General features: G+C 37.1%; 1 protein-coding gene across 1 annotated transcript in view; it reads right to left on the bottom strand.

Moving 5' to 3' along the window:
• RELN (reelin) overlaps nucleotides 1-26606 on the bottom strand; it is a 535267-nt gene that overhangs the window by 364235 nt on the left and 144426 nt on the right. Inside the window, exon 3 of the mRNA XM_047850601.1 lies at nucleotides 15314-15449. Within this exon, the coding sequence (XP_047706557.1) occupies nucleotides 15314-15449 (136 nt within the window). The remainder of the gene's footprint in view (nucleotides 1-15313; nucleotides 15450-26606) is intronic.

Raw genomic sequence — 26606 nt, 5'->3', positions numbered from 1 at the left:
AGGAAAATGAAGGAGGTTTATGGGTGTCCTTGTCTCACTTTCTCCACCCCTTCGTGGTTGATGTGTAGGCTTTAATGTGCATCCTTGCACCTCTCCTCCGGCAGGAAGCCTGTCTCTGGGGATCACTTGCAGAAAATAGGACATTGAGTCCATAATTAAAGTAATCTCTTTCCAGGCAGATGCCGCAGTTGGCTCTGTTATCACATATTACAAAAGGCATCTTGAGGGTTATAAAATGTGCAGCAAATAGCTTTGGAGATGAAAAACAGCAATTTTTCATCTAATTTTGATCCATAGACATGTAAGCACTGTATTGCTACTTTTTGGTTTTGAGCCAAATAACTATTATGGTGCTAAGATGAGCCGGGCAGTAACCAAAATTAAAGAATACTTTAGCTTTTATCCTCAAAGTGAGAAAAGCTCTTTTGTAACCATCTTTGCACTTAGCAAATAAGGATGCCATCTCAAATCTGAGCATTAATGCCTGCAGGCAGATTTAGAAGAAAGGCTTATGTAGCTTAGCTTTACAGCCATACTTTCAATATATTTGCTTAAGTTAAAACCAGAGGTTGATTAAGGGACCTACCATCTTAGCTCCTTTGCAACTACGGTGAACATTTTTAATTAGAAGCATTTCTACTGTTTATCATTGGTATAATATATTTGGACTTTGCTCTTTGAAATATATGTCAGCCCAGATAACTAATATGCTCACATTATTCCTAATCCCTTCTCTAAATACTAAGAGTGGGAACAAATGGAGGACATTTGACTAACGTATTTTTGTTTCCAGCTTAGGACTTGTCAATATGGGTAACCAAACCTGACCTCAATATTGTGAAGCACTAAAATGGAGATGCAAATAGTATTAACATTTTTTCCTCAGTCCTAAATAAGACAATTTTTGAATATGAACTGATGTAATGATAAAAAGGTTATCTCAAAATCCAGAAAATATGTGGTTTAAATTTTCCTCAAACTGTGTTTATTAAAAAAATTTTATTAAAAAAAGTTTTACATGAACTTGGGCCTTTCAATTAAAAAAATACTATTAATAATATTAACCTTTATATTTTATGCTAATCTAAATAACATTGAAAAGCAGGAAATACCTTATTTAGCTTAATTAATGATAGAAATGTTGTATTCCAACATGGCTAAGATATCAAAATTATTATTTAGAAGAATTTAATATAATAAAATATCACTTGAATTAGAGAAAAATTACAAAATAATTTTAAATTACTGATAAAGTTTTGTTAAGTGCCAAATTGTTATTTCCAGAGTGCCTAAAATGTTACAATATAAAGCTAGCTGTCATCAGAGCAATGTTTGGAGGTTTAAATAGCATAGTATAGGGGCGCCTGGGTGGCTCAGTCGGTTGGGCGGCTGACGTCGGCTCAGGTCATGATCTCGCACTCCGTGAGTTCGAGCCCCGCGTCGGGCTCTGTGCTGACAGCTCAGAGCCTGGAGCCTGTTTCAGATTCTGTGTCTCCCTCTCTCTGACCCTCCCCTGTTCATGCTCTGTCTCTCTCTGTCTCAAAAATAAATAGATGTTAAAAATAAATAAATTAATTAATTAATTAATTAATAGCATAGTATAAATCCTAATTCTCTAACACAGTCATCTGGTACATTTTTGCATTCTTGCAATTTTTCATTTATGTACATATGTATTCATTCATCCATTCAACAAATACTTTTTGTCCAAATAATTTTATAATACTATTGGATTTGAAATATTAGAAAAATATGTATTCAGTATCTTGCTACCTCAAAGGCAGTTTTCCATTCTGCATTTTGCTTTCAGTTTTATTTATATGAATGTTATTTTGTCCTTAAGAAATTACCCCTAATTTTTATCCCTAATACTATTCCTTTTTACTTATTTTGTTTGGAATTCATATAGTGATCCTTCCTTTTTGTTAGTATTTGTCTGGTATACTTTTTCTATCTCTTTACTTTCAGTGTTATTGTGTTATTATCTTTAGGTTTGTCTCTTGGAAGCAGTACATTGCTAGATTTTTGAAATTGCACTTTGAAAGTCAAAGTGTATTAACTGGTGAATATAGTCTATTTATATTTATTGTAAATATGTATGTGCAGTTGTTCCTGGAGCAGCACGGGTTTGAACCGTGCAGGTACACTTATATGGGGAATTTTTGTAAACACATTATAGTACTATGAATATTTTATATCTTCCTTATGATTTTCTTAATAACATTTTCTTTTCTCTGGCTTATTTTCATTGTAAGAATACAGTGTTTAATACATATAATATACAAAATGTGTTAATCTACTGTTTGTTATCAGCAAGACTTCTGATCAACAGTAGGCTATTAGCAGTTAAGTTGTAGGGAGTCAGAAGTTACACGTGGATTTTCGACCATGTAGGGGACTGGTGCCCCTGACCCCTGTGTTGTTCAAGGGTCAACTATACACTTATTCATGTTATCTTACACTTTATATTTCTATGCTTTTGAAGCTAACCTTCTTTCCTTTCTTTTGAGGGATTAAGTTTTCTTTAATCTGTTTCCCAATCCCTCCCCTATTTTGGAAGTTATACTTCTATTTCTATTCAATAATTTATGTTTTTAACAAAAATCATTAAATGAGTCTACAACCTTCTTCCAGAATAACTAGAGAACCTTAGAAAACTTTAATACTGATTTCCCTCCTTCTTCCAACTCACACATTCATGTTGCTTAATATTTTAGTTATTCTTTGCCTTTAAATTCTATCTGAAAATACTTATTGGTGTATGTTTTATATATAAATTTATTTATGTATTCAATGCTTGTTTGAAATTTCTAATGTGCTTACTAATTATTATTAATTATTGCATCACAACATAATTTCCTACATCCCACACCTTTCTTCTGAGTTTGTTTTCTTTTTACTAAAGTACATCCTTTATTATTATCTTTTAAAAGTTTATTTATTTTATTTTGAGAGACAGAGAGGGAGAGAGAGAATCCCAAGCAGGGTCCACACTGTCAGTGTGGAGCCCAATGTGGGTCTCAAACTCACAAACTGTGAGATTATGACTTGAGCTGAAACCAAGAGTCAGACACTCAACTGACTGAGCCCTCCAGGTGCCCTTTATTTTTTTTTGAAAATTTTTTCAACTTTTTATTTATTTCTGAGAGACAGAGACAGGGTGTGAGTGGGGGAGAGGCAGAGAGAGAGAGGGATAAAGAATCTGATGCAGGCTCCATGCTCTGAGCTGTCAACACAAAGCCCAACAAGGAGCTTGAAATCATGAACTGCTAGATCATGACCTGAGCCAGTCAGACGTTCAACCAACTGAGCCACCCAGGCACCCCACTAAAGCACATCCTTTAAAGCCTTGCTTTAAAAGCTGTTTCTGTGTATGCTAAAAATATCAAACCTTTTTTTCTAAATGTCTTTATTCTGTTTTTCATACCTGAGTGATAGGTACAGAATTCTACGATGACAATTAATTTCCTTCACCACTCTGAAAATACTGTGCCATTGTCTCCTGGCATCTCTTGTTGCTGATGAAAAAACCACTGCCAGACTAAAATTACAGGAAATCTACCTTTTCTCTTTGGTTGTCTTTGAGATTTTCTCTTGGACACTCTGAAATTTGACTATGATCTATATCAGTGCTAACTTTATTTATGTCACAGACAGAAAAGACTCACATCTTCCTTAATTCTAAAAAGTTCTCCACCATTATCTGTTCAAATATGTCTGTCCTCATTCCTTCTATTCTCTCCTTCTAAAACTTCCATGTGGTGTTCTGTACCAGGTTAATAATGTAAAGTCAGACTCCTTACTCACTGAGAATTTTAGTTTCTCATAAGTGATTTACTTTACCTCAGTCACATGACAAGCTTTGCTGTTTTCCAAGACAGGGTTGGATAATACTTTGAAGCTTCAGGCTCATGCACTGGGCCCAGGGCCAGCTCCCTCTCTTTCTCTTGCTGTCTTTGCTCACAGCAATAGCTTCAGATCCACTTAGGTTAAAACTCCAGGCCTAGGACCTAAATCCAGGTGTAAAATACCTGTAGGCCATTGTGATGTCTGCTTCCACTTCCTGATCCAGTTTTAATGCTTCTCCTTTCTTCTGGCAGCTCGTGTCTTCACTTCCTTTCAAACCAGTTTTGTGTATGTGTGTGTGTGTATATATATATACATACATATGTATATATATATATACACATATACACACACACACACACATATATATATACATGTGTGTGTATATATATATACATATATACATATATATACACACACACACACACACACATATATATATATATACACATGTGTGTATATATAATGTTTACTCACTTTTCTAAAGTTTCTATGTGATTTTAATAGAAAGAGTTTCTGTCATGCCAGCTCAGTCTCTCATGAAGCCAGAAGTCCTCTACAAACATAATTTTAATGTGTTTGAAAGAGAAACTTATTTACGTTTTTATCACTTAATACTCCAAACATCTCTCAAGTTGCTATACTATCTTCATAATTACTATTTTAACAGTGACACAGAATGGCAATATAGGATGGCAGCTAAAAGGACATGTTTTGGATGAAAACAGACCTATTTCTTCTTCAAGCTCTTCCTTCAGTAAAAGTGGTTCTAGGAAAGGACAGGAACTGAGTAGGTTGCCTGCTACCCAGGTGCTCACTGAATGGAAGGTGCTACCTTTACTACTACTACTATCATCACCATCATCATCATCACCATCATCATCATCACCATCATCATCATCATCATCATCACCATCATCATCATCTAATGGTATTGCAGATTTCATTTTCACTTACTTTCATATTAATGATTAGCATTCTAGACAAACTAATTTTGAATATTAGGCACATGGTGGTAAATTTTCATCAGGTGAAGACATATTTGATAAGGCCCGGAACTTAAAACACTGTGGCAGGGGATGCGGGGATTGGCAGAGTGGGATCAGGGACTGAGACCCAGGAGTGGGGGCAGGGAGAGGAAAAATAGTGCCTTAGCCTAGCACAGTCAAAAGGTAGCCCTAAGCCCTGAGCACTGTACAAGAAGGTAACCAGAAGGGATCCCCACCTATCACACTTGCCATACCATTCCCCATAAAGTGAAGGTCCATATAAATTTCTGCCTTAGTGAACAAAATTGAAATGGACAAGTAACTAGCTTTTGACATAAAACTGCCCTGCTTGGTCAGGTTAACAGTTATGATGTTTTACGTTCACAGGACCATTGCAAAATCTTAGCTTTACTTTACTTTTTCTTATATGGCTTTTGAAGTACATGGTTACATCCTGGAAATGTTAAGGTAACATTAGAGGAAAAGATAATTCATTAGATTCTCTCAGTGCTGGGGCATCTGGCTGGCTCAGTCAGTAGAATGTAACACTCTTGATTGCAGGGTTTTGAGTTCAAGCCCCACATGTGGCATAGATTTTACTTAAAATTAATTAATTAATTAATTGATTAATTAATTAAATAAAAATAAATTTTAAAAAAGATTCTCTCAGTGCTACATATTAATACTTTCTGTAATGACGAAAATGTTCTTGATCTGTGCTGTCTAGCAGAATAGTCACTAGACATATACGACTACTGAAACCTTGAAATGTGGCTAGTGCAACTGAGGAACTGAATTTTTTATTTTATTTAACTTGAATTAATTTAAATTAAAATAGCCACATGTGCCTTGTAGCTATCATGTTAGAAAGTACAGTTCTAAACAAATTTTAAATATATGTGTGTGTTTCTGTATATATGCAGACATATGTATATACAGTTATGTCTGCATATAAATATAAACATAAATAATAAACATACACATACAGACATACCATGGACATATTTACAGATTTGGTTGCAGACCACGGCAATAAAGCAAATACCACAATAAATGAGTCAATGAGTTTTTGGTTTTCCAGTTCATACAAAAGTTATGTTTACACTGTAGTGTAGTCTATTAAGTGTGCATAGCCTTATGCCTTAAAAAAGTACATATTTAATTTAAAAAAACCTTATTGCTAAAAAATGCTAATCATCATCTGAGCTCTCAGAAAGTCATAATCACTGACTACAGATCACCATAACAAACACATAATAATAATGAAGAAGTTTGAAATATTGCAAGAACTACCAAAATATGACACAGACATGAATTGAGCAAATGCTGTTGGAAAAATGGCTCTGGTAGATTTATTCATTGCAAGGTTGCCACAAGCCTTCAATTTGTAAAAATCACAGTATCTGGGGGCACCTGGGTGGCTCAGTCAGTTAAGCATCTGACTTCAGCTCAGGTCATGATCTCATGGTTTGTGAGTCTGAGCCCCGCATAGGGCTCACTGTTTTAAGTGCAGAGCCTGCCTGGGATCCTTTCCCCTCCCCCACACAAGCTCTCTCAAAAAATAAATAAACATTAAAAAAAATCACAGTATCTGTTAAGTGCAGTAAAGTGAAACACAATAAATCAAGGTATATATGTCCAAGTAAGTCACAGTAGACAAGATAAGTTCTTCAAAAAATTCTTATCTGGAAGAAGCAATCAAAATTCTATTTCATGTTTGCAATAATGCCTTAAGATTCAGAGATTTTACTAAAAGCAGAGCTAAATAAAATCTTGCTCTGGTATATGTTATCTGAGTCACTGTATTGGCAAACCACGGAGTTGTTGCTGCCATGAGAAAAAATTATTCACCTGTTTCCCAGACATCTTTGTCATCACTATTTTGGACTGCATAGGCAATTTGAAGAGAAAATATTAATTTCACACATGAGGCCTCTAAAACTGGTCTCATCCATTCTACTAACGAAGAAGTACACAAATCTCTGCCCACATCTCATTTAAGAAATTTCTCTTAGGGGCGCCTGGGTGGCTCAGTCGGTTGAGCAGCCGACTTCGGCTCAGGTCACGATCTCACAGTCCGTGAGTTCGAGCCCCGCGTCGGGCTCTGTGCTGACAGCTCGGAGCCTGGAGCCTGCTTCGGATTCTGTGTCTCCCTCTCTCTGACCCTCCCCCGTTCATGCTCTGTCTCTCTCTGTCTCAAAAATAAATAAACGTTAAAAAAAAATTAAAAAAAAAAAGAAATTTCTCTTAGATACAGACAAAACTGCTAGTAATTGTAATACATAAAGCTTTTAGATTTATCAACTTGGTCTTTTTGCTCTCACAAATGCTCCATGTGATTTCAGGTAGTAAGTGCCAGGTGCAGTAGTAATCCCATCTCAACAGCAAGGCCTTGTAATCTTGTGGATTCCAAAGTCCATCTACTTAAGTACCCTCCACTAGGGTATGATTCCATGCCATGAAGGGAAGGACAGGGCAAAGGGATGTGTTTGCTATAGGCTTGGTTTTTTATGTTTATTTGGTTTGGTTTTGCTTCTAGACCTAACATTTGGAAAAACAAATATTTCTATCTGAAAGGAAAAAAAGAAAGAAAAAGAACAAATTCACTAACAACTATTTGCTATGGGACAGAATTCCACAAATGTAGGTCCATCTCTGGACCCTAAACAAATTGATTAGTGAAATAGAAAAATTTTCTCACTGTAAAGTAGGTTTACTTTGCCAATAGTCTTATGATTCTGATACAGAGAAAAGTATCATATGAAATCTCAGTAAACTGCTCTAACATAACCAGGACAGTTTACATTGTGGTTTCTTGGAAGGATGAGGAGACAGGAAGGGAGAAGGAAACAGCTAAAACAAAAGGAATAGTTTTGCTTTTTGAATATCTGTTAAATTTTTAAAATATGTTGTATAATTAATATAATGTAAATAATTTCTTTAGACCTTCCTGGAGATTAATAGACATATTTTATCTCAACATTTTATCACACTCCCTAAAATTAAATCCCCAGGAAGCATCTTGACCTCATTTGCCAAAATGTTGATAAATTGATAAATAAAAACACACATTAGTCTCTGAACTTAGACTGTCTCCTTGTCCAAGCCTAATTGGTTATTTAACTTTGATGAAAAACAGGACCTACAGGGAAGTGAGAACCATCAGGGTCCCTGGCCATTCACTTTTAAGGGTAGATAATATTTTTTTTATTCTGTCATTCAAAGGCACATATTTGAACAGCACTGAAATAATTGTCTCAAGTTGGGAAATGTCTGTTTAGAAAGGAAAACTAGACCATCGGAAAGAAATCAGAGGCTTATGACTTAAGAGACAGATAAAATTTCTCCCATGGAAAACAGCATATCTAGTTTTATTGAACAGTATGGATACAATCATTTTAGCCTTACATGAGAAGTAATTTACTTTTTTCAGTAAGCTATGCAAACCTAGAAAGCAAACTAACATTTCTATGTATCAATTGTTGGCATCCTTATCTGTAGGTGTGAATGCACTCCCAATAAATGCACCCATGGGAGAGTCCCTGATCTTATTTCAAATGTTTAAATAACAAGGCAAATAAATCTGTGGTGTTTCCTTCTGATGGATGGAAATAAATGGGCAACCATACTATCTTTCCGGGGAATCCTCCAGACACAGTGGAATGGCTCTCATCAAAAATTAAAGGCTTCTGAGATACACTCAAGGCAGCCCTTCAAATCTCTGCATCTGTATTATTTCAAACCTGTCCAGTATTCAGAAACTGCTAGTGTCTTTAATTTTTAAAATGATTTTTTTGCTTCCTTGTTTAGTGTACTTTTTAAAAATGAGTCTTCTAGGAAAATCTTCTCTTAAAATGTCAAAGGTTCAGATACAGTCCACCTGTGTACCTCTTTGCTGGGTGACTTCATCCTCTGCTGTGGCTTCAGTATCTTTTTTTTTTTTAATGTTTATTTTTTTTTGAAGGAGATAATGTTTATTTATTTTTGAAGGAGAGAGAGACAGAGTGTGAGTGAGGGAGGGTCAGAGAGAGAGGGAGACACAGAATCCGAAGCAGGCTCCAGGCTCCGAGCTGTCAGCACAGAGCCCGACGTGGGGCTTGAACTCACAAACTGTGAGATCATGACCCGAGCCGAAGTGAGACACTGAACTGACTGAGCCACCCAGGCACCCCCAGTATCTTAAATAGAACACTGCTTGATTCAACTCTGTTCTTAGTTTTCAGAGAGTTCACTTATGGTTAAGTTGTCACTAATTCAGGCACAAATATGATCTTCTTTTATGCTCCATTTTAATTCTAATAGGATGCTAGCATCTCTGTCCAAACAATTAAACCTAAATCTACTAGTGATAAGTTTTGCCTTTATAATGCACACATTCCCTCCCTACTGGAATCCCTTTATGATAAGGAATCACATGGAATCAGCATCCAAAGAATGAACCTCCATCATACATATGAGAATCAAACCCAGGTTTGACATATAAATCCAATGTGCTCTCCACATTGCAGAAATTTAAATACGTGCCTCTTATATTTGAAAAAGAGCCCAATATAGTGCTTTAATCATAGTGAATGCTCACAGATATTCCCTTGTCCCCCACATACACTCATGGACCAGATATTAGTTTTCAAAGTCTGATTTGTCATTAGTTTCCCTGTGTTTGCTCACTTTATGTAACATTTTCAAAAGATTCAAAAACTTTCAGTAAATATTTTGGCACTAAAATAATTTAAACAATAAGGTGCCTCTCGATATTTGAATGAACTAGATAATATTACCACATTTCTACATATAGAGATAGGTTTCAAAATGAGGCTAGGAAACACATGTTGGCCACTTAAAAAATCTGAGAGATGCTGGGGCACCTGGGTGGCTCAGTTGGTTGAGCATCTGACTTCGGTTCAGGGTATGATCTCTCAGTTCACAAGTTTGAGCCCCACATCGAACGTGCTGCTGTCAGTGCAGAGCCTGCTTTGGATACTCTGTCACCCTCTCTCTCTGCCCATGCCCCACTTGCTCTCTCTCTCAAAAATAATTAAACATTTAAATTTTTTTTTTAATTTTGAGAGATGTTGAGAGTGTTATGCTAAGTGGGGTAAGTCATACAGAGAAAGACAGATACCATATGTTTTCATTCTTATGTGGATCCTCAGAAACTTAACAGAAGACCATGGGGGAGGGGAAGGGAAAAAAAGTTAGAGAGGGAGGGAGCCAAACCTTAAGAGACTCTTACAAACTGAGAACAAACTGAGAGCTGATGGGGGGTGGGAGGGAGGGGAGGGTGGGTGATGGGCACTGAGGAGGGCACCTGTTGGGATGAGCACTGGGTGTTGTATGGAAACCAATTTGACAATAAATTTCATATTAAAAAAAAGAGCGAGACATTGATACCAACCACCAATTTGATACAATTTTCATTGTATCAATACCATGGGTGTTCTATAATAATAAAATAGATAAGAGATCATTTTAGAGGCAAATATAGTGAAGTAGCAAAAATCATCTGCTTGAAAGTGGCCTGCCTTCTGAATCCAGGCTGTATCGACCACTGGGTGAGTTACATTAGGCAACTTATTTAACACCTCGGTACTTCAATTTCCTCATCTGCAAACTGAGATAAGCACCTACTTCATGGAATTACTGTGAGAATAACATGGATTAAAGGATGTAAACTACCTACAACAGTAGTTTTCAAAAATACTAATGTTCTAGTTGTTATTTTACAACCTCTCTTCCCAGGTAGTTTCTCACTCACTTTTCAGGTTAGATGTCTGGAAGGTCTCTGTCCTTCCTTTCTTCCCTCTTTCCCTTGTCGTGTCTCTACACTTTTGCTTCTTCCCTCCTTTTCCTCCATCTCCTTATTCCTCCTCCTCCTCCTGCCTCTTCCATCTTCTCTCCGTACCCCCACCTTGACCTTGGGATGTTTGGAGGGGATTTACATCCAAGAAGTTTGGATAATTAAATGCCTCTTTAAACTCAAGCCTTACTAGTCACTCAAGACTAATCGAATATAAAAGTAAAGACAAACCATACTGATGTAAGATCTGAAGACTAAGCAGTTCTCTGAGTGAAATTATCACTTAAAATGTAAGTGATATCAACAGGTATCATAAAACTAATGACAAAATAATTTCAGCTCCTGATCCATTTACCACATGTGTACCAGTACAGCCAGCAACTTCATCCTCAGGCCATCCTCTGCTCTATGTCTCTTGCTTGATTATTTTTAACGAGAAAAGCAGTAAACAGATGGGTCCAAATGACTTTGTGGCTAAGTGGTTTATCAATAAAATCTTGTTTAGTCAGACAGTGTGCCGTTTCCGCTTCTCTAGGGAAAGCACAGAGAACATTATAGAATAGTCTTGGATTTTAGTTCAAATGTTCCATAAGTCTTATGAGGGGGATTTTTTCCTCAAAGAATGTTAAATGCAGGGGCATCTGGGTGGCTCAGTCAGTTCAGCATCTGACTCTTGGGTTCGGCTCAGGTCATGTGAGATTGAGCCCCATGTCATGCTCCATGCTAAACGTGGAGCCTGCTTGAGATTCTCTCTGTCCCTCTCTCTGCCCCTCCCCAGCTCTCTCTCTCTGTCTCTCAAAATAAATAAATATACTTTAAAGAATTTTAAACAGAGAGCTAGGTTTTAAAATCACAGAGTATGCATTATACATTTGCTGTATTAATATCAGGTTATTAAACTGGGTGCAGCATCAATTTAATTGCCAGCTTTAGAGAGACCATGTAGGGGGTAAATGATAAATATTAGCTGCCTTGGTTTTCTTCAAATCCAAGACATCATCAATTGTAAGATATTAAGAAATAAAATTAGGACTGCCAGTTGTAAGATGCCATCAAAGGTAACACACAACCATAATTCAGAGATCCCAAAATGTAAGAAAAATCTGTACCTTGGGATCAATAAAACATGATATCATTATTAGCTAGTAAGAAATATTTATTGGGGCACCTGAGTGGCTCAGTTGGTTAAGCGTCCAACGCTTGATTTCGGCTTGGGTCATGATCTCACAGTTTGTGAGATTGAGCCCCACATTGAGCTGTCAGCACAGAGCCTGCTTGTGACTCTCTCTCTCTCCTTATCTCTCTGTCCCTCCACTACTCATGCTCTTTCTCTCTCTCTCAAAATAAATAAATAAAAAACATTTCTAAAAATCTTAAAAATTTTTTTAAAAAGAAATATTTATTGAGGACGTTCTATTGTCCATAGTTTCAGTGTTAGGAACTATTAGGTAAATAAAAATACTATACATAGTTCCTGACCTTGGGAGATTTAAAGCCCAATTAAAAAAGAAAACACGTGTAAAAAATTAGCTAATGACATGAATTAACTAACAACATGTAAAAGTTACATAAAACATATTACAAAAGCTTATAAACATAGTTGAAGCTTCATTTCCAAAATATAATTCTTCTTACCTTAAAAAATGATGGCTTTAATTTTGGGGATTAGTCAGAAAAGAATCACGGTATATTTATAATCAAATGCCATAGGTGTTGTGTTATTTTATTTTTGTTTAATACTCAGAGTTAATGTTGAACATTAACAATCCTTTTCAAGTATTTCTGGGCACATACTAATTACAGAAACTAACTCTTATATATAGCTCTACTGAACACATCAAAAATACTGTAGAAAGAAATAAAGGTAAGAGATTGCAACTTGAGTTTAAAAAAATCTCAGATAAATTGCTTCAGTGGTCCAAGTTCGATCTTCAGTTTTCCTGTACTCTCTCATAAACTAATCAGAAAGAGATCAACAAATTTTATTGGAAAATATGGGTGAGGGTATACGAACATCTTCTCAGTCAATAAATATTACTTCTGACTAAATTATTTTTCTAAGAAAACATTAAGACTTAAACTACCTAAATTACTTCTCAGAAGAAAATAGAGTTTGATGCCCTGGGAACTGAGGCCAGAAGCCATCAAATATCAGTTTTAAACAGATTCAACTCAAAACTACATCTATTTGGAAACAGGCAGTTGTATACTGCTGACACAGGTTTATTTTGTGTTCCAGCTTTCAAAAAAGTAATTCTTGTTTTAAATGAAGAAGTTATGCATAGCAAGAATTTAGACTATCCTTCATAGCGCCAACGTGAATAAGATGGATGTGCCAAAAGAGCCAGAGATCACTATTAAACTAAAGGAAAAGAGAACACTGAGCATCATTTATCTCAAGGGCCATTTTCTGTGATTTCTATATGTGAGATGTTGTACCAACTGTGGCAGCAATCACAAAGAAATAAAAACGTATCTCTGTCCAATCTAATCTAATAACCAAGGCATTAAATTAACTCGAATAAGTATATAGTAAAATATAATCAGCATTATAATAGAGTTACAAGCAAAATGCAACAGTACACATCACTTCTGTTGTTGATGTCTTAGAAAGCTTTAGGGAAGCATTGGCATTTTAAACAGATCTTGAAGAATGGGTAGGATTTTAATAACTGGAGTGGAGAGAAAAAATCATTCTGGGCTAAAGGAAAGCAAGGAATGTTTAGGGAGTTGTGCCCCATCAGGAAGTGCGTCTGGTGGAAGATAAGAGAGAAGATGATAAGCAGCTAGACTGGGGAGACTCTTCAAACCCAAGCCAAAGGGCTGGTTTTCAGAAAGGAGGTTTAAGTATCCAAGTTTTGAGTGACCAAGGTTGTGCCTTAGGAAGACTGACTAGACAGCAATGTGCAGGATTGACTGGAGGAGATAGGCTGGAGGTGAACAGATCATTTAGGAAGTTACTGTAATCATCTTAGCAAAAGGTACTGGAAGGAAAAGGCTCAAGTATGAAAAACTTTCTGAAGGAGAAATGATAGGATTAAATGTCAATCAGCTGGGTAGGATTAATCTGATGCTTACAGCATGGGTAACCCAGAGGATAGACAGGAAGAATATAATCAGTGATGTGGGAGCCATAGGAACCCTTGACATTGAACTGTATGTTTTTATTTTTATTTATTTATTTATTTTTTTAATTTTTTTTTTCAACGTTTATTTATTTTTGGGACAGAGAGAGACAGAGCATGAACGGGGGAGGGGCAGAGAGAGAGGGAGACTCAGAATCGGAAACAGGCTCCAGGCTCTGAGCCATCAGCCCAGAGCCTGATGCGGGGCTCGAACTCACAGACCTCGAGATCGTGACCTGGCTGAAGTCGGACACTTAACCAACTGCACCACCCAGGCGCCCCTGAACTGTATGTTTTTAAAGGGGAAGGAAAGGTAGTGGTGAATTTTAGAGTATGCAGGTTTTATGGAATTTTGTTATTTGAGCAGAAGGTTCAGAATCGAAAACCATTCAAGATGCCTTCGAGCTCTGTTTTGCCTGACTGTCCATAGAATAGCTATTTATGAACTGCCTTTGGCTGTATTCCATTGGCCTACACATCCACTAAACAAATATTTCATGGGTGTTTACTGTGTGTCAGTGACTGTTCTAGACAGTTGGGGCAAATCAGTGAACAAAACAGAAAAGAAAATTCTTGCTGTCAAGGCACTTCCATTTCAGTAAGAAGTGACAGACAATAAATAACATACATAAATAAAGAAATGAAGTATATTATGCGTTAGAAATAAAAAAATTTAGGGCATAAAAAAAGAGAGAAGACTATGAAATAGAAGGAGTGGTGATTCTGGGCCAGGGCTAGGGATATAGTTTATACTGAGAGATGTCACAAGTCACAGCATTTGAACCATTGTGCAGCGTTAATATCTAAGGATGCTGTTGGGACAATGCTCATTGCATTCCCCAGCTTCCTCTTAATGAAAGCACATGAAAGAGTCATTATGTTTCTATAGACTCCCTGACTCCTCACCACCACCTCACCTAACTGATCCCATTTCTCTCTTGGCACTAATGATCATAAATTTGTGATCTTCCTCCAAAACATGCATGGAGCCTCATGGCATTTTTTTGTACTTGTTTTTATACTTTGTTTCCCTACTGCCTTGACTTTTTCACATACTTTTATCTTCTCGTGTATCTATCTATCTATCTATCTATCTATCTATCTATCTATCTACCCACCTACCTACCTATCTATCTATTTAGAGAGACAGACAGAAAGAGAATGAGCCAGGTAGGGGCAGAGAGAGAGGGGGGAACAATGGATTCGAAGCTGGCTCTGTGCTGACAGCAGAGAGACCGATAACAGGGCTCAAACTCACGAACCATGAGATCATGACCTGAGCTGAAGTTGGATGCTTTCACCAACTGAGCCATCCAGGTGCCCCATATTTTTGTCAGCTAAATCCAATCTAGAACTTTTAAAGTATAAAGAAATATGCAAAATTAAACTACTAAAGTTGCCTTTTTTATGGTTTTGAAGTCTTTTTGATACCAAAATTAGTGGCTTTAATTAAGGTCAACCTTGTTGGAATACTACATTTAAATACTTACCCTATATGTAATCCCATGAGAGGTATATTTGCCTTCCCTACAGTCACAGACACTTCGGGTACTTACATGAAATTCACGCAGCCGGTGCCAGCAGGTGGGGCAATCCAGACGAAGCTGAGGTTGGTTGTGGGCAGATGACTCACATGAGACGCCACCACGCTGCACATAAACTGGTTACCAAACTGGTGGTCAGACATGATTCCTGAGAGACAGAAAGGAAGGGAAGCTGTCATAAAAACAAATAAAACAAAGTCTTTCTTACCATGGCACTAACAAGATTTTCTAGACCTTTTTCTTTCATGTTAAGATTCATCATGCTGTTTGACTTTCCTGTAAGCTTTGCAACTTTCCACATTTTGTTGTTAGAAGGATATTCATCATTTAAACCATTTTTGTTAAGGAGTAATCTACTAATTTCATTGCTATTGTATTTTCTTTGCTTTGATTTTATGGACTGGTCTTAGTCCATCACCAAAGACCACCAGGACCACACCTATAATATGACGAGGTTGGATTTATTGGAAGCGTTTATAGCAAATGAGACCAAATATTCTTGGAAACTGGGAAGTACCTCAGTAAGAGGATGTTAGCAAAGGCTTGTTAAAATATTTGTACTTGTGTTAAGTTATTTAAGAGAGTAGGGTGATCTATCTGTTCTGGGAATTTCCTGATTTTAGTACTGAAAGTCCTGCATCCTGGGATTCCCTAATCTTGCTGGGGAGGTTACAGGGTTAGGTAGGTTTGCTTCTGGATTTGGTGTTATCAGAAAGTGGGACAATTTTATCACTGAGTATCTTAATAATTTTTATCTGGGAGATATGAGGAATGGCATAGGCCAAAGTTTTGACTGATAAAAAAGCAGCACAGTCATGTTAGCATAGAGAGAGAGATGGTCATTTTTGTGATTTGCACCATGTTCTTCATTTTGCCTGTGTTCAGACATGATTACAAAGTGGTCTGGGTTTTGGCTCAAGCCATCAGTTTCAAGGTGGCCTTGTCCTATATTGATATTCTGTAAAACTGCTTACATTACACATGAGAGTACCATGACTGAGCTGTGGGCACCAGGTCAGCTCCCAGCGGAACTATCAGGGGATGCTTTTTTTTTTTTTAATAAGATGATTTATTTTATGTTTACCTCAGATATAAAATATTAACCAATAACTCAATAATAAGAAAATAAACTCAATTTTTTAAAAATAGGCAAAAGACACGAATAGACACCTCACCAAAAGATACACAGATGGCAAATACATGAAAAGATGTTCAACATTCTATGCTATGACAGCATGGCAAAGTAAAACAACAACGAAATGCCAATTCACTATTACATGGCCACAGTGCAAAACACTGACAACACCAAATGCTGGTGAGGATGTGGAACAACAGGAACTCTTATTCACTGCTGGTGAGAATGCAAAACGGTACAGCCACTCTGGAAGACACTTTGGCATTTTCTTACAAAAATAAACATACTCTTACCATATGATCCAGCAATCATGCTCCATGGTATTTACCCAAAAAAATGAAAGATTTCTGTCCATACAAAAACCTGCACATGGATGTATACAGCAGTCTTACTCATCATTGTCAAAGCTTGAAAGCAACCAAGATATCCTTCAATAAGTGAATGGAAAAATAAATTGTGGTAAATCCAAACAATAGAGTATTATTCAGGGCTAAAAGGAGATGAGCTATCAAGCCATGAAAAGGCATGCATAAGTAAATGCAGTCTGCTAAATGAAAGAAGCCGATCTGGAAAGGCTACATACTATATGATTCCAACAATATGACCCTCTGGCAAAGGCACAACTATGGAGACAGTAAAAAGATCACTAGTTTCCAGGGGTTAGGAGGGAGGCAAAGATTAACAGGTGGAACATAAAGGATTTTTAGGGCAGTGAAACTATTCCATTTAATAGTGGATACATGTCATTATATATTTGCTAAAACACATAGAATGTCCAACACTAAGAGTGAATCCTAATGTAAACTACAGGACTTTGAGTGGTAATGCTGTGTCAGCGTAGGTTAATCTGTTGTAACAAATATATCACTGTAGTGCAGGATGTAGCCAATAGTAGAGAGTTGGGGGGGGGAGTGGGGGTACATGGGAAATGCCTGTACTTTCCATTCAATTTTGCTGTGACCTAAACGTGCTCTAAAAACAAAGTTCATTAATAAAAATATGAATAAAAACATTTCCAGGAAGGAGCAATTAAGTAAAAATTCATTTCCTGGGTATGTGAACTTAGGTGAATGACTTACTCTATCTGAGACCCAGTTTTCTTGCCTATAAAATGGAAATACCATGTCCCCTCCACCATAAAGTTATTGTGGGAATTAAATGATCCAATACACATGGAAGCATCTAATACAGTGCCCCATGTAGGAAGGTGCCCTTCCTACATGTCATCCTAATAGTTCATACATTCCTCATCATAGCACTTGACCATCTTTCCAAGGAGTCTGCGGGGAACTACATTTTTAATTTTTATATTCCAAGCAAGTATCACAATGCCTGATACATCACAGATATTCAATAAATATTTTTCTCAATAAATACGAGAATGACTTAACTTAAAAATTTAAAAAACAACAGAAATTATATCTCATATGTTATATTACCTAGTGAAAAAGAATCTTCTAGAATAGAAGTATAGGTCATATTGGACAAAGCAACAGAAAAACAGGTCTATATATTTTGACATATTCCAGTGATGCCCTTTTTCACATTCAAGTTTTTATTTTTTCAAGCTACGTCTTGAGGCAAAATTCATCAAGTCAGAAACCACAAGGTTAGGGAGGATAAGAGACTTCCCAGGGAAATCACAGAGTGCCACAGGAGACTCAGCGGCCATGACTCAGGAACTGCCACTCCACTCTGGTTGGGCACAAAGCAGAAATTCTGTGTGTGTGGAAAATGACACAGCTGCAGGAGTCAGCCTGACCAAAAAGGAAAACAAAAGTTCCAGCCACAATCATGTGGGAAGGGAAATGAATCAAACAAAATAAGGTCTCAGGGTTTCACAGCCTTGGTAACAGGATTCATATTCAAAATCTCCCCATTCTTCAAAACCCCTCCTAGAAAGTGAGTCAATGCCTAGACTGCATATTACTACATGACAACTTGTAAAAGTAGCTATATTGCTGTTGTTACATCATCCCCTACTCTGAGTAAATACGCCACAGAACAACATTCTTGCAATCCAACAGTCTGGCACAGCAGTTCCCCAACATGGCTGCACAGTGGCACCATCTGAAGCGATGGAATAAATTTTGGTTCCTAGAGATTCTGAGTCAACTGGTTTGGGATAAAGCCTGGGTTTTAGGAGTTTCAGAAGCTCACCAAGCAATTCCAATGTGTAACCAAGAAAATGTTGAAAATGTGTCTTAGTAAAATGTTGTCCAGGCCTCAGGGCTTAGAATAATATGGACACAGTACCAATATACAGTTTGGAAGTATCCAGCAGTGACTGGCACAATGGCCCTGAGAGTAATGCAAAATATCCCATCCTTTACCCACTACTGTTAGAACCACCCAAACACGTATTCTGGGGCCTTTTTATGTATCCTCACATACTATGAGTGTGCTGTGCTCTTCACTTTTTTAACAAAGAGCACTAGCATATTATACTGTTACCATATTTTATTTAGTTTTACTTTTTAATTGAAGTATAATTAACATACAATGTTAGTTTCAGGTGTACAATATAATGATTCAATAATTCTGTACATTACTCCATGCTCATCCTAAGTGTACTTTTAATCCCCTTTTATGTTTCACCTACCCCCCTCCACCTCCCCTCTGGCAACCATCAGTTTGTCTTTTGTATGTAAGAGTCTATGTTTTTTATCTCTTTTTCTCTTTGTTTATTCATTTGTTTTGTTTCTTAAATTCCACATAAGAGTGGAACCATATGGTATTTGTCTTTCTCTGTCGGACTTATTTCACTTAGCATTATAACCTCGAAGTCCACCTATGTTGTTGCAAATGGCAAGATCTCTGTTCTTTTATGGCTAACATTCTACTTTGTGTGTGAGTGTGTGTGTGTATATATATACACACACACACACAGACCACATCTTCTTTACCCATTCATCTGTGGATGAACATTTGGGTTACCACATTTTAATTGGCATTTTCTTTGAAAATATGTAAGGGTTGGCAGAGTTACAACGATTAGAAAACATCTTAATATCAACCAGCAGAAAAAAATAGTATTTACAGTATACAGTATACAGTATACAGTATATCTGTTTTGGATTAAACACTCTGTTAGGCTCTGTGGAGGTACATATAAAACATGTAGGACATAATCCCTATCTTGAAATGACTAGAGCTGGAAAAAGAAAACTGGAGCAAACTGACATTGTAAATAAAACATCTGGAAAATAAGTGCTGAATGAGTGGTATTTGTGAAAATTACAAAATAGGAGAAGAGTGATTAATAAAGACAATTATAATAATGATTATAATAATTCTTATTAAGCACTTACTATGGTCTGCTGCTTTTGTGTTTCATGAATATGAACTTATTTGAGGCTCTTCAACCCTATGAAGTAGGTGCTGTTATCTTCTCTTTACCTATTAAGACCCTGAGACAATGGAGATAAAGGAACTTGCTCTTGCTCAAAGAGAAAGTGGATAGGATAGCCTGAACCCAAACCAGTGCCCCTGCTATCCAGTCAGATATTAATTTTTTTTTTTCAACGTTTATTTATTTTTGGGACAGAGAGAGACAGAGCATGAACGGGGGAGGGGCAGAGAGAGAGGGAGACACAGAATCGGAAACAGGCTCCAGGCTCTGAGCCATCAGCCCAGAGCCCGACGCGGGGCTCGAACTCACGGACCGCAAGATCGTGACCTGGCTGAAGTCGGACGCTTAACCGACTGCGCCACCCAGGCGCCCCCCAGTCAGATATTAAAGAGGGAGGCTGGAGCTGAGTCTTGAGAGAAAAGCCAAGATTTCCCATATCTGTTTTTATTTACACGAGGCAGCAGGGAACAACCAAGAGACTATCCCCTCACTCTGCCATGCACTGCTGCTTCTCAAGTTTCAGTTCTGACACCTGTAACCCCTTCTCAAGTTTCAGTTCTGACACCTGTAAACTGCTGGTCCATGATCACTAAGAACCCCTCCAGTTCCATGGCTCTCTGAGTACAATCTAAATAACCAGAAGAAAGATGGGAGGACATCTCACAAAGGCAGACACAATGAGCAGCGGTGTAAATATAAAATGAGAACCAGGAGAATGAGCAGTCAGACTCAGCTTCCAGGGATCTATGAAACACAATTTACTGCATCCGCCACAGTGATCTTCTTAATGGCTTGTGTCATGAAAGACATATGCCATCTAATTAATGTATGTGATTTGGGAACCTATTCTTGGGATAACTATAATTTGAATTTGATAATGAATTTAAATTTACGATGGTGCTTTCCCTGCTGCATGCTGGATAATGGGATACATACTGAGTTTTTAATATGACTTGAAAAAGGAAAAACAGGATCTATAATAGAAATTAATTACATGTATCTCAGGGAGATATATACTTATTAAATGTGTATGTGTGTACTGTAGCAATACTAAAGATTTTATGTTCATTGTTGTGGTTATGTGTAAATTCTTATCCAAAAAATGTTCATGGGGAACTTCTTCCTCAGAGATAAAAAGGTGTACTTTTCCAAGTATACTATGGACTATGAGAGAAAATCAGCACTTCAAGAAGTATGGCTCTCCTGATCTATCTTTGGGCAAAGAAAGTAAAGCATAATTTCAAACTCTGAAGTTCTACAAGATGGGTAACTTGTCTAGAAAAATTTTAAAGCATCCATGTTATGAACACATTTTCCTTTTGAATACTGTGTATATACACTTGAACAATATAGAATATTTCCAATCTAGCTGTAATTTCTATATTAAGAAACAGTCAATATAACTCTTTGACATAGCATGGGTGTTTTAAATTCATTAAGTCATTCACACCACTGAATATCTAGTTTAAAAATATCTTAGTATTTGTCTTAATTGAAGTTGTGGTTGAAGGATACAAATCTGTATCACAGCTTCCTTTATCCACATTATACTTCTGCAAGATTAGGCTCACGGTGTCTTTAATTGTTCTAAAGTTGCTTCCATGATTCCTTTTAAGACAGTGATACACATTACTTTGCCTTCTGGGATGTCATTTTCCTTGACAAGTCTTCAGTTATTTTAAGTTTGTGACTAAACCTTGTATGAACTCCATTTTCCCACAGGAATACTTTTCTATGCTTTTAATGTGCACACCTTGGATCTTCAGACTGTAACTAAAATTTCTATAATCTCCCCATCTCTAAAATAAAATGTACAGATTCTCATAAAAATGTAGGCTATTCACTTCCAGGAAACACACTGAAGACTTTATTACCCCAAATAACCAGTGTAGTAGGAAAATGACACATTCTTTTTGGGTTCATTCTGTATTTTATAGATTAAAGATGTGGATCACTCAAATCTGTTTAGTTTGTAATTTGCCATGGTTAGTGCTAAAGTGGGTAGAAACATATCCTGGTTTATTTTTCATGGTTTTCCAGAACTGAGATATCTGTGGATGAGATATTTCCAAAGAAAGGGCAAGTACATTAATATTATAGATCTTTGTTTGTGGAAAATGTAACTTTTATACATAAAATGATGAAAACTTAAAAGAAATATTATTTTATCATTTCAAACACTTCCAGAAAATATGGTAGAATGTTTTATCAGGGAGTTTTAGTAATTTATTAAAATGTCTACATAAGAAGTGGAAGATAAGACAAATATTTAAGGTGATTACTATTTGCTTTTATTTTTATCATTTGCTCTTTTCTTAAAAGGGGTATCTAAAGTCTTCCATCATGTAATAAAAAAAATAGACCCTTCTGCAAATCTAGTTTGGAGAGTTAGTGTTATATTGTAAGTGAATAGAGAAAATGAATTATAGAGTTCCTTTTAGTAATTTTTAAAATCTTTTCATTTGATTTAAATACAAGTAACTGTTTACTTACAGAATTTGACTTGTCTATTATTTGCCTTCTTTGCTAGGTCAATGTACTCAAATATTTCAACAAAGCCAAACATGATATAATATGGTAATATAATTTACATGGTAAAAAGTAATCACAGAACTTTCTGGAAACATCCTTATTGCACCTTATCTGTGAAGCACCAGTCTGATGAAAATGGATATGAAAAGAATAGCTCTTAAATAGCGCTTCTAGATAATGAATAGTCTGTGCACACATGCTCACACATATACACTGGGTATGTTTAATTTTTAAAACATTGATTTAAAGGCGTCTGGTCTCATATTTAAGTCTAGAAGCAAAAAGCACTAAAACCTTTAAAATCATTCTGAAATTGTACGCCTATCAGCGTACATTAGAAATGTATGAGGATTCATGCTATTTACACACCTTTTGTCAGCTGTATAAAAAGATCTTATTCCATGTCAACCCGATTCTTTCCTCACTCATTGCAATTACAAAAAAAAATGAGAATTACTGCTGCTGCCTTCCCTCTCTGTTCCTCTCCCAGAACTACCATTTAGCAAATGCCTTCTCTGTGCCCAGTGTTTTATCCATATTATTACCTTACTACTATTGGAGGGGCAGTAGACAGAAAAGGTTGACAGCACAGACCCTGGAGGCAGTCTGCCTGGGTTCAGATCCTTGCTCCACTACCAAGGAGCTATGGAATTGGGGCAGGGTACTCAAAAACTCTGTTCCTCAGTTTCCTCTCCAGGAAAATAGAGATGGTAATAATAGGGTGGCTGTGAAGATTAAATGAGTGCACAGCACATAGTTAGCACTATATATGCTAAATATTATCATTCCCATTTTAGAGACAGAATTATCAAGAACCAGTGATCTTAAGTGATTTGTAAGGATAACAGAACTAGTAAATGACACTTGAACACATCTTTGTTTAATTTTTATTTTTTATTATAAATTTATTGTCAAATTGGTTTCCATACAACACCCAGTGCTCATCCCAACAGGTGCCCTCCTCAATGCCCATCACCCACCCTCCCCTCCCTCCCACCCTCAGTTTATTCTCAGTTTTTAAGACTCTCTTATGTTTGGCTCCCTCCCTCTCTAACTTTTTTTTCTTTCCCCTCCCCCATGGTCTTCTGTTAAGTTTTTCAGGATCCACATAAGAGTGAAAACATCTTTTATCTCACACTGTGCACTGGCTTCTTCCCTACCTATATCCTTAAGTGGGAGTACCTCACTTCTGGGGCAGACTCCTGTCCTGATCCAAAAGAAATCCTGTCCAAATCCAGTGATGGAGAGCAAACCACCTGAGAGTAAGCAGAAAGAGGACTCCCTCCTCTAAGTACAAACTCAGGTCCTCCTCCTCCACCACCCCCTGTCCAAACACCTTAATTTCTTTAAAAAATTTTTTTAAATATTTATTTACTTTTGAGAGAGAGAAAGAGAGGGAGAGAGAGAGAGAACAAGCAGGGGAGGGGCAAAGAGACAGACACTGAATCTGAAGCAGGCTCTAGGCTCTGAGCTGTCAGCACTGAGCCCAACGCAGGGCTAGAACTCATGAAATGTGAGATCATGATCTGAGCTAAAGCTGGACACTTAATGGGGGATGCCATGCAGGCACCCCCAAAACACCTTAATTTCTCATCAGATAGTTACTGGATACTCTTTGTCCTCTTGGTAGACACATCTCTGAGTTGAATATGATGTGAGACATCTTTAGGTCAAAAGTGCTCCCCTAAAGGGCAAAGCCATGCAGTTATACTTAGGTCTATGTGGCCACTGCATTTGACAGAGTAGCAACCTTTCCAACGAGCTATGTAAAAGTTGGCATTAACCGAAGTTCTCTGATCCATCCACTGGTTCACAGTATACCTCTGCTACCTTTCCTCCTAACACTGCATACAACCCCACCCCCTCATTAACAGTTACTTGGTGGCAGTTAATCACTACATATTGTCTGCCCCTAGCTTTTCCAAGCTAACTGCACCACACTGGCTACCTGTCCAGAACTATATTTTGCCTCACACTCTGGTGCCTGCTTCGCTGAATTGTCCTGGTGTGTGTAGGATTCATAGTACAACTTCCAGGCTAGAAGTCAGATTTAACACATTTGCAGGCCAGAAAAATCCAGAAAGGAAGAGGCTTTAAATACATAAACCCCAGTCAATGAAGGAGGCTGAAAAGAGCCTCAGCAAGGCTTTCTTTAAAAAACAAAACATCTGGAGCGCCTGGGTGGCTCAGTCAGGTAAGCGTCCAACTTCGGCTCAGGTCATGATCTCACAGTCTGTGAGTTCAAGCCCCGTGTAGGGCTCTGTGCTGACAGCTCGGAGCCTGGAGCCTGCTTCCGATTCTGTCTCCCTCTCTCTCTGCCCCTCCTCTGCTCATGCTCTGTCTCTCTGTCTCAGAAATAAACATTAAAAAACAAGACATCCTGCATAACTGAAACATTATACCCATTGAATAGCAACTCTCCATTTTCCCTTCACCTCCAGCCCCTGGCAACCAACATTCATTCTATTCTCTGCTTCTATGAATTTGACTATTTTAGATACCCCATATAAACAGAATCATGCAGGATTTGTCCTTCGGTAACTGGTTTATTTCACTTGGTTAGGTTCATCTATGTTGTCACATATGGCAAGATTTCCTTCTTTTTAAAGGCTGAATAATACTCCATAGTAAGTATATACTACATTTTCTTTACCCATTCATCCATTGATGGGCATTTAGGTTGTTTCCATACCTTGGCTATTGTGAACAGTGCTGTAGTGAACATGAAAGTACATATATTTCTTCAAGATTCTGATTTCAATTCTTCTGGATATCTACCCCTAAGTGGAATTGCTGGATCATATGTTATTTCTATTTTTAATTTTTTGAGGAATCTTCATTGTTTTCCATAGTGCCTATACCTTTCTGTATTCCTACCAATACTGCATAGGAGTTGCCATTTACCCACATCCTTGCCAACACACCTTTTTTTATAATAGCCATCCCAACAATTGTGAGATGATATCTCACTGTATTTTTTATTTGGATTGCTCTTATGATTAGTGATGTTGACCATCTTTTCATATACCTACTGGCTATTTGTACATCTTTGGAGAAATGTCTGTTTAAGTTCTTTGTCCATTTTTTAATCAGGTATTTGTTTTTATACTGTTAAGTTGCAGGAGTTGCTGTTCAACAGATACAAAGTTTCAGTTATGCAAGATGAATGAGTTGTAGAGTTCTGCTATACAACATTGTGTTATAGTTAGCAATATTGTGCATATAAAAATTTGTTGAGAACTGGGGCACCTGGGTTGTTCACTCTGCTGAGCAGCCAACTCTTGATTTCGGCTCAGGTCATGATCTCACAGTTGGTGAGACCAAGTCCCATATCAAGCTCCATCTGAGAGCACGGAGCCTGCTTGGGATTCTCCTCTCCTTTCTTTCTGCCCCTCCTCCTGCTTGTGCTCTCTCTCCCTCTCTCTCAAAATAAGTAAATATTAAAAAACAACTGTTGAGAGTAGATCTTATGTTAAGTGCCCTTACTATAACAAACAAATGAATAAATAGATAAGAAAAAATTAAGAAAAAACAAAACTATAGACTGTTACAGACTATAACTCCAAGCCCTATAAGCCACCTACAGGATTCTCAAACCTCTCTCTCCTCCTCTTTCCTCACTGCCAAAGAATTGCTCAGCTAATTGCATTAGGTAGTTTAATGCAATACCAGAATTACTCCCCAGCACCCTGGTTCAAAACTCTGTTTATCCTAGTTTGTAAAAGGTGGAGGAGAAGAAGGGGAAGACTCTGGACAGAAAAATAACACCTAACATTTTCTGAGTATTTAACGATGCAGGTAAAGTTCTGAGTATTTTGGAAAGATTAACTCACTTATTCATTAAAAATCCTAAGAAGTATTATTATTATTCCCATTTTGTAGATGAGGAAACTAAGGCTTGAAGAGGTTAAATAAGTTGTCCAAAGTCACTAGTCTCTACAGGGACCTTTTGAGACCCAGCCCTGTCACTTATTAGTGGTGCGATCTTGAGCAAGGTAACTTAAACTCCCTAAGTCTTATCATCATTATTTATGTAGATAATAATAAGATACACTTAATAGAACCATGTAAATGGTTAAGTAATAATTCATTCTGTGAGAATTAAATGCTAAAGTGTCTGTAAACCGACTATGGGAGTGCTCATTAAAGGCTGAAATTTTATTTGCAGATTTAAGAACATATCCCAGTCCTTCTCTGTTTCTACCACATTCACAGAAAATTCCCCTTTAAATAAATAAGTGATCTGCAGACTGATCACCCAGACTAAGCATGAAGCCCAGGCCAAA

The sequence above is a fragment of the Prionailurus viverrinus genome, chromosome A2, assembly GCF_022837055.1.
Source record: "Prionailurus viverrinus isolate Anna chromosome A2, UM_Priviv_1.0, whole genome shotgun sequence".
In the NCBI taxonomy this organism is placed as follows: Eukaryota; Metazoa; Chordata; class Mammalia; order Carnivora; family Felidae; genus Prionailurus; species Prionailurus viverrinus.
The sequence above is the reverse complement of the archived record's forward strand: the minus strand, read 5'-3'. Positions and strand labels throughout refer to the sequence as shown.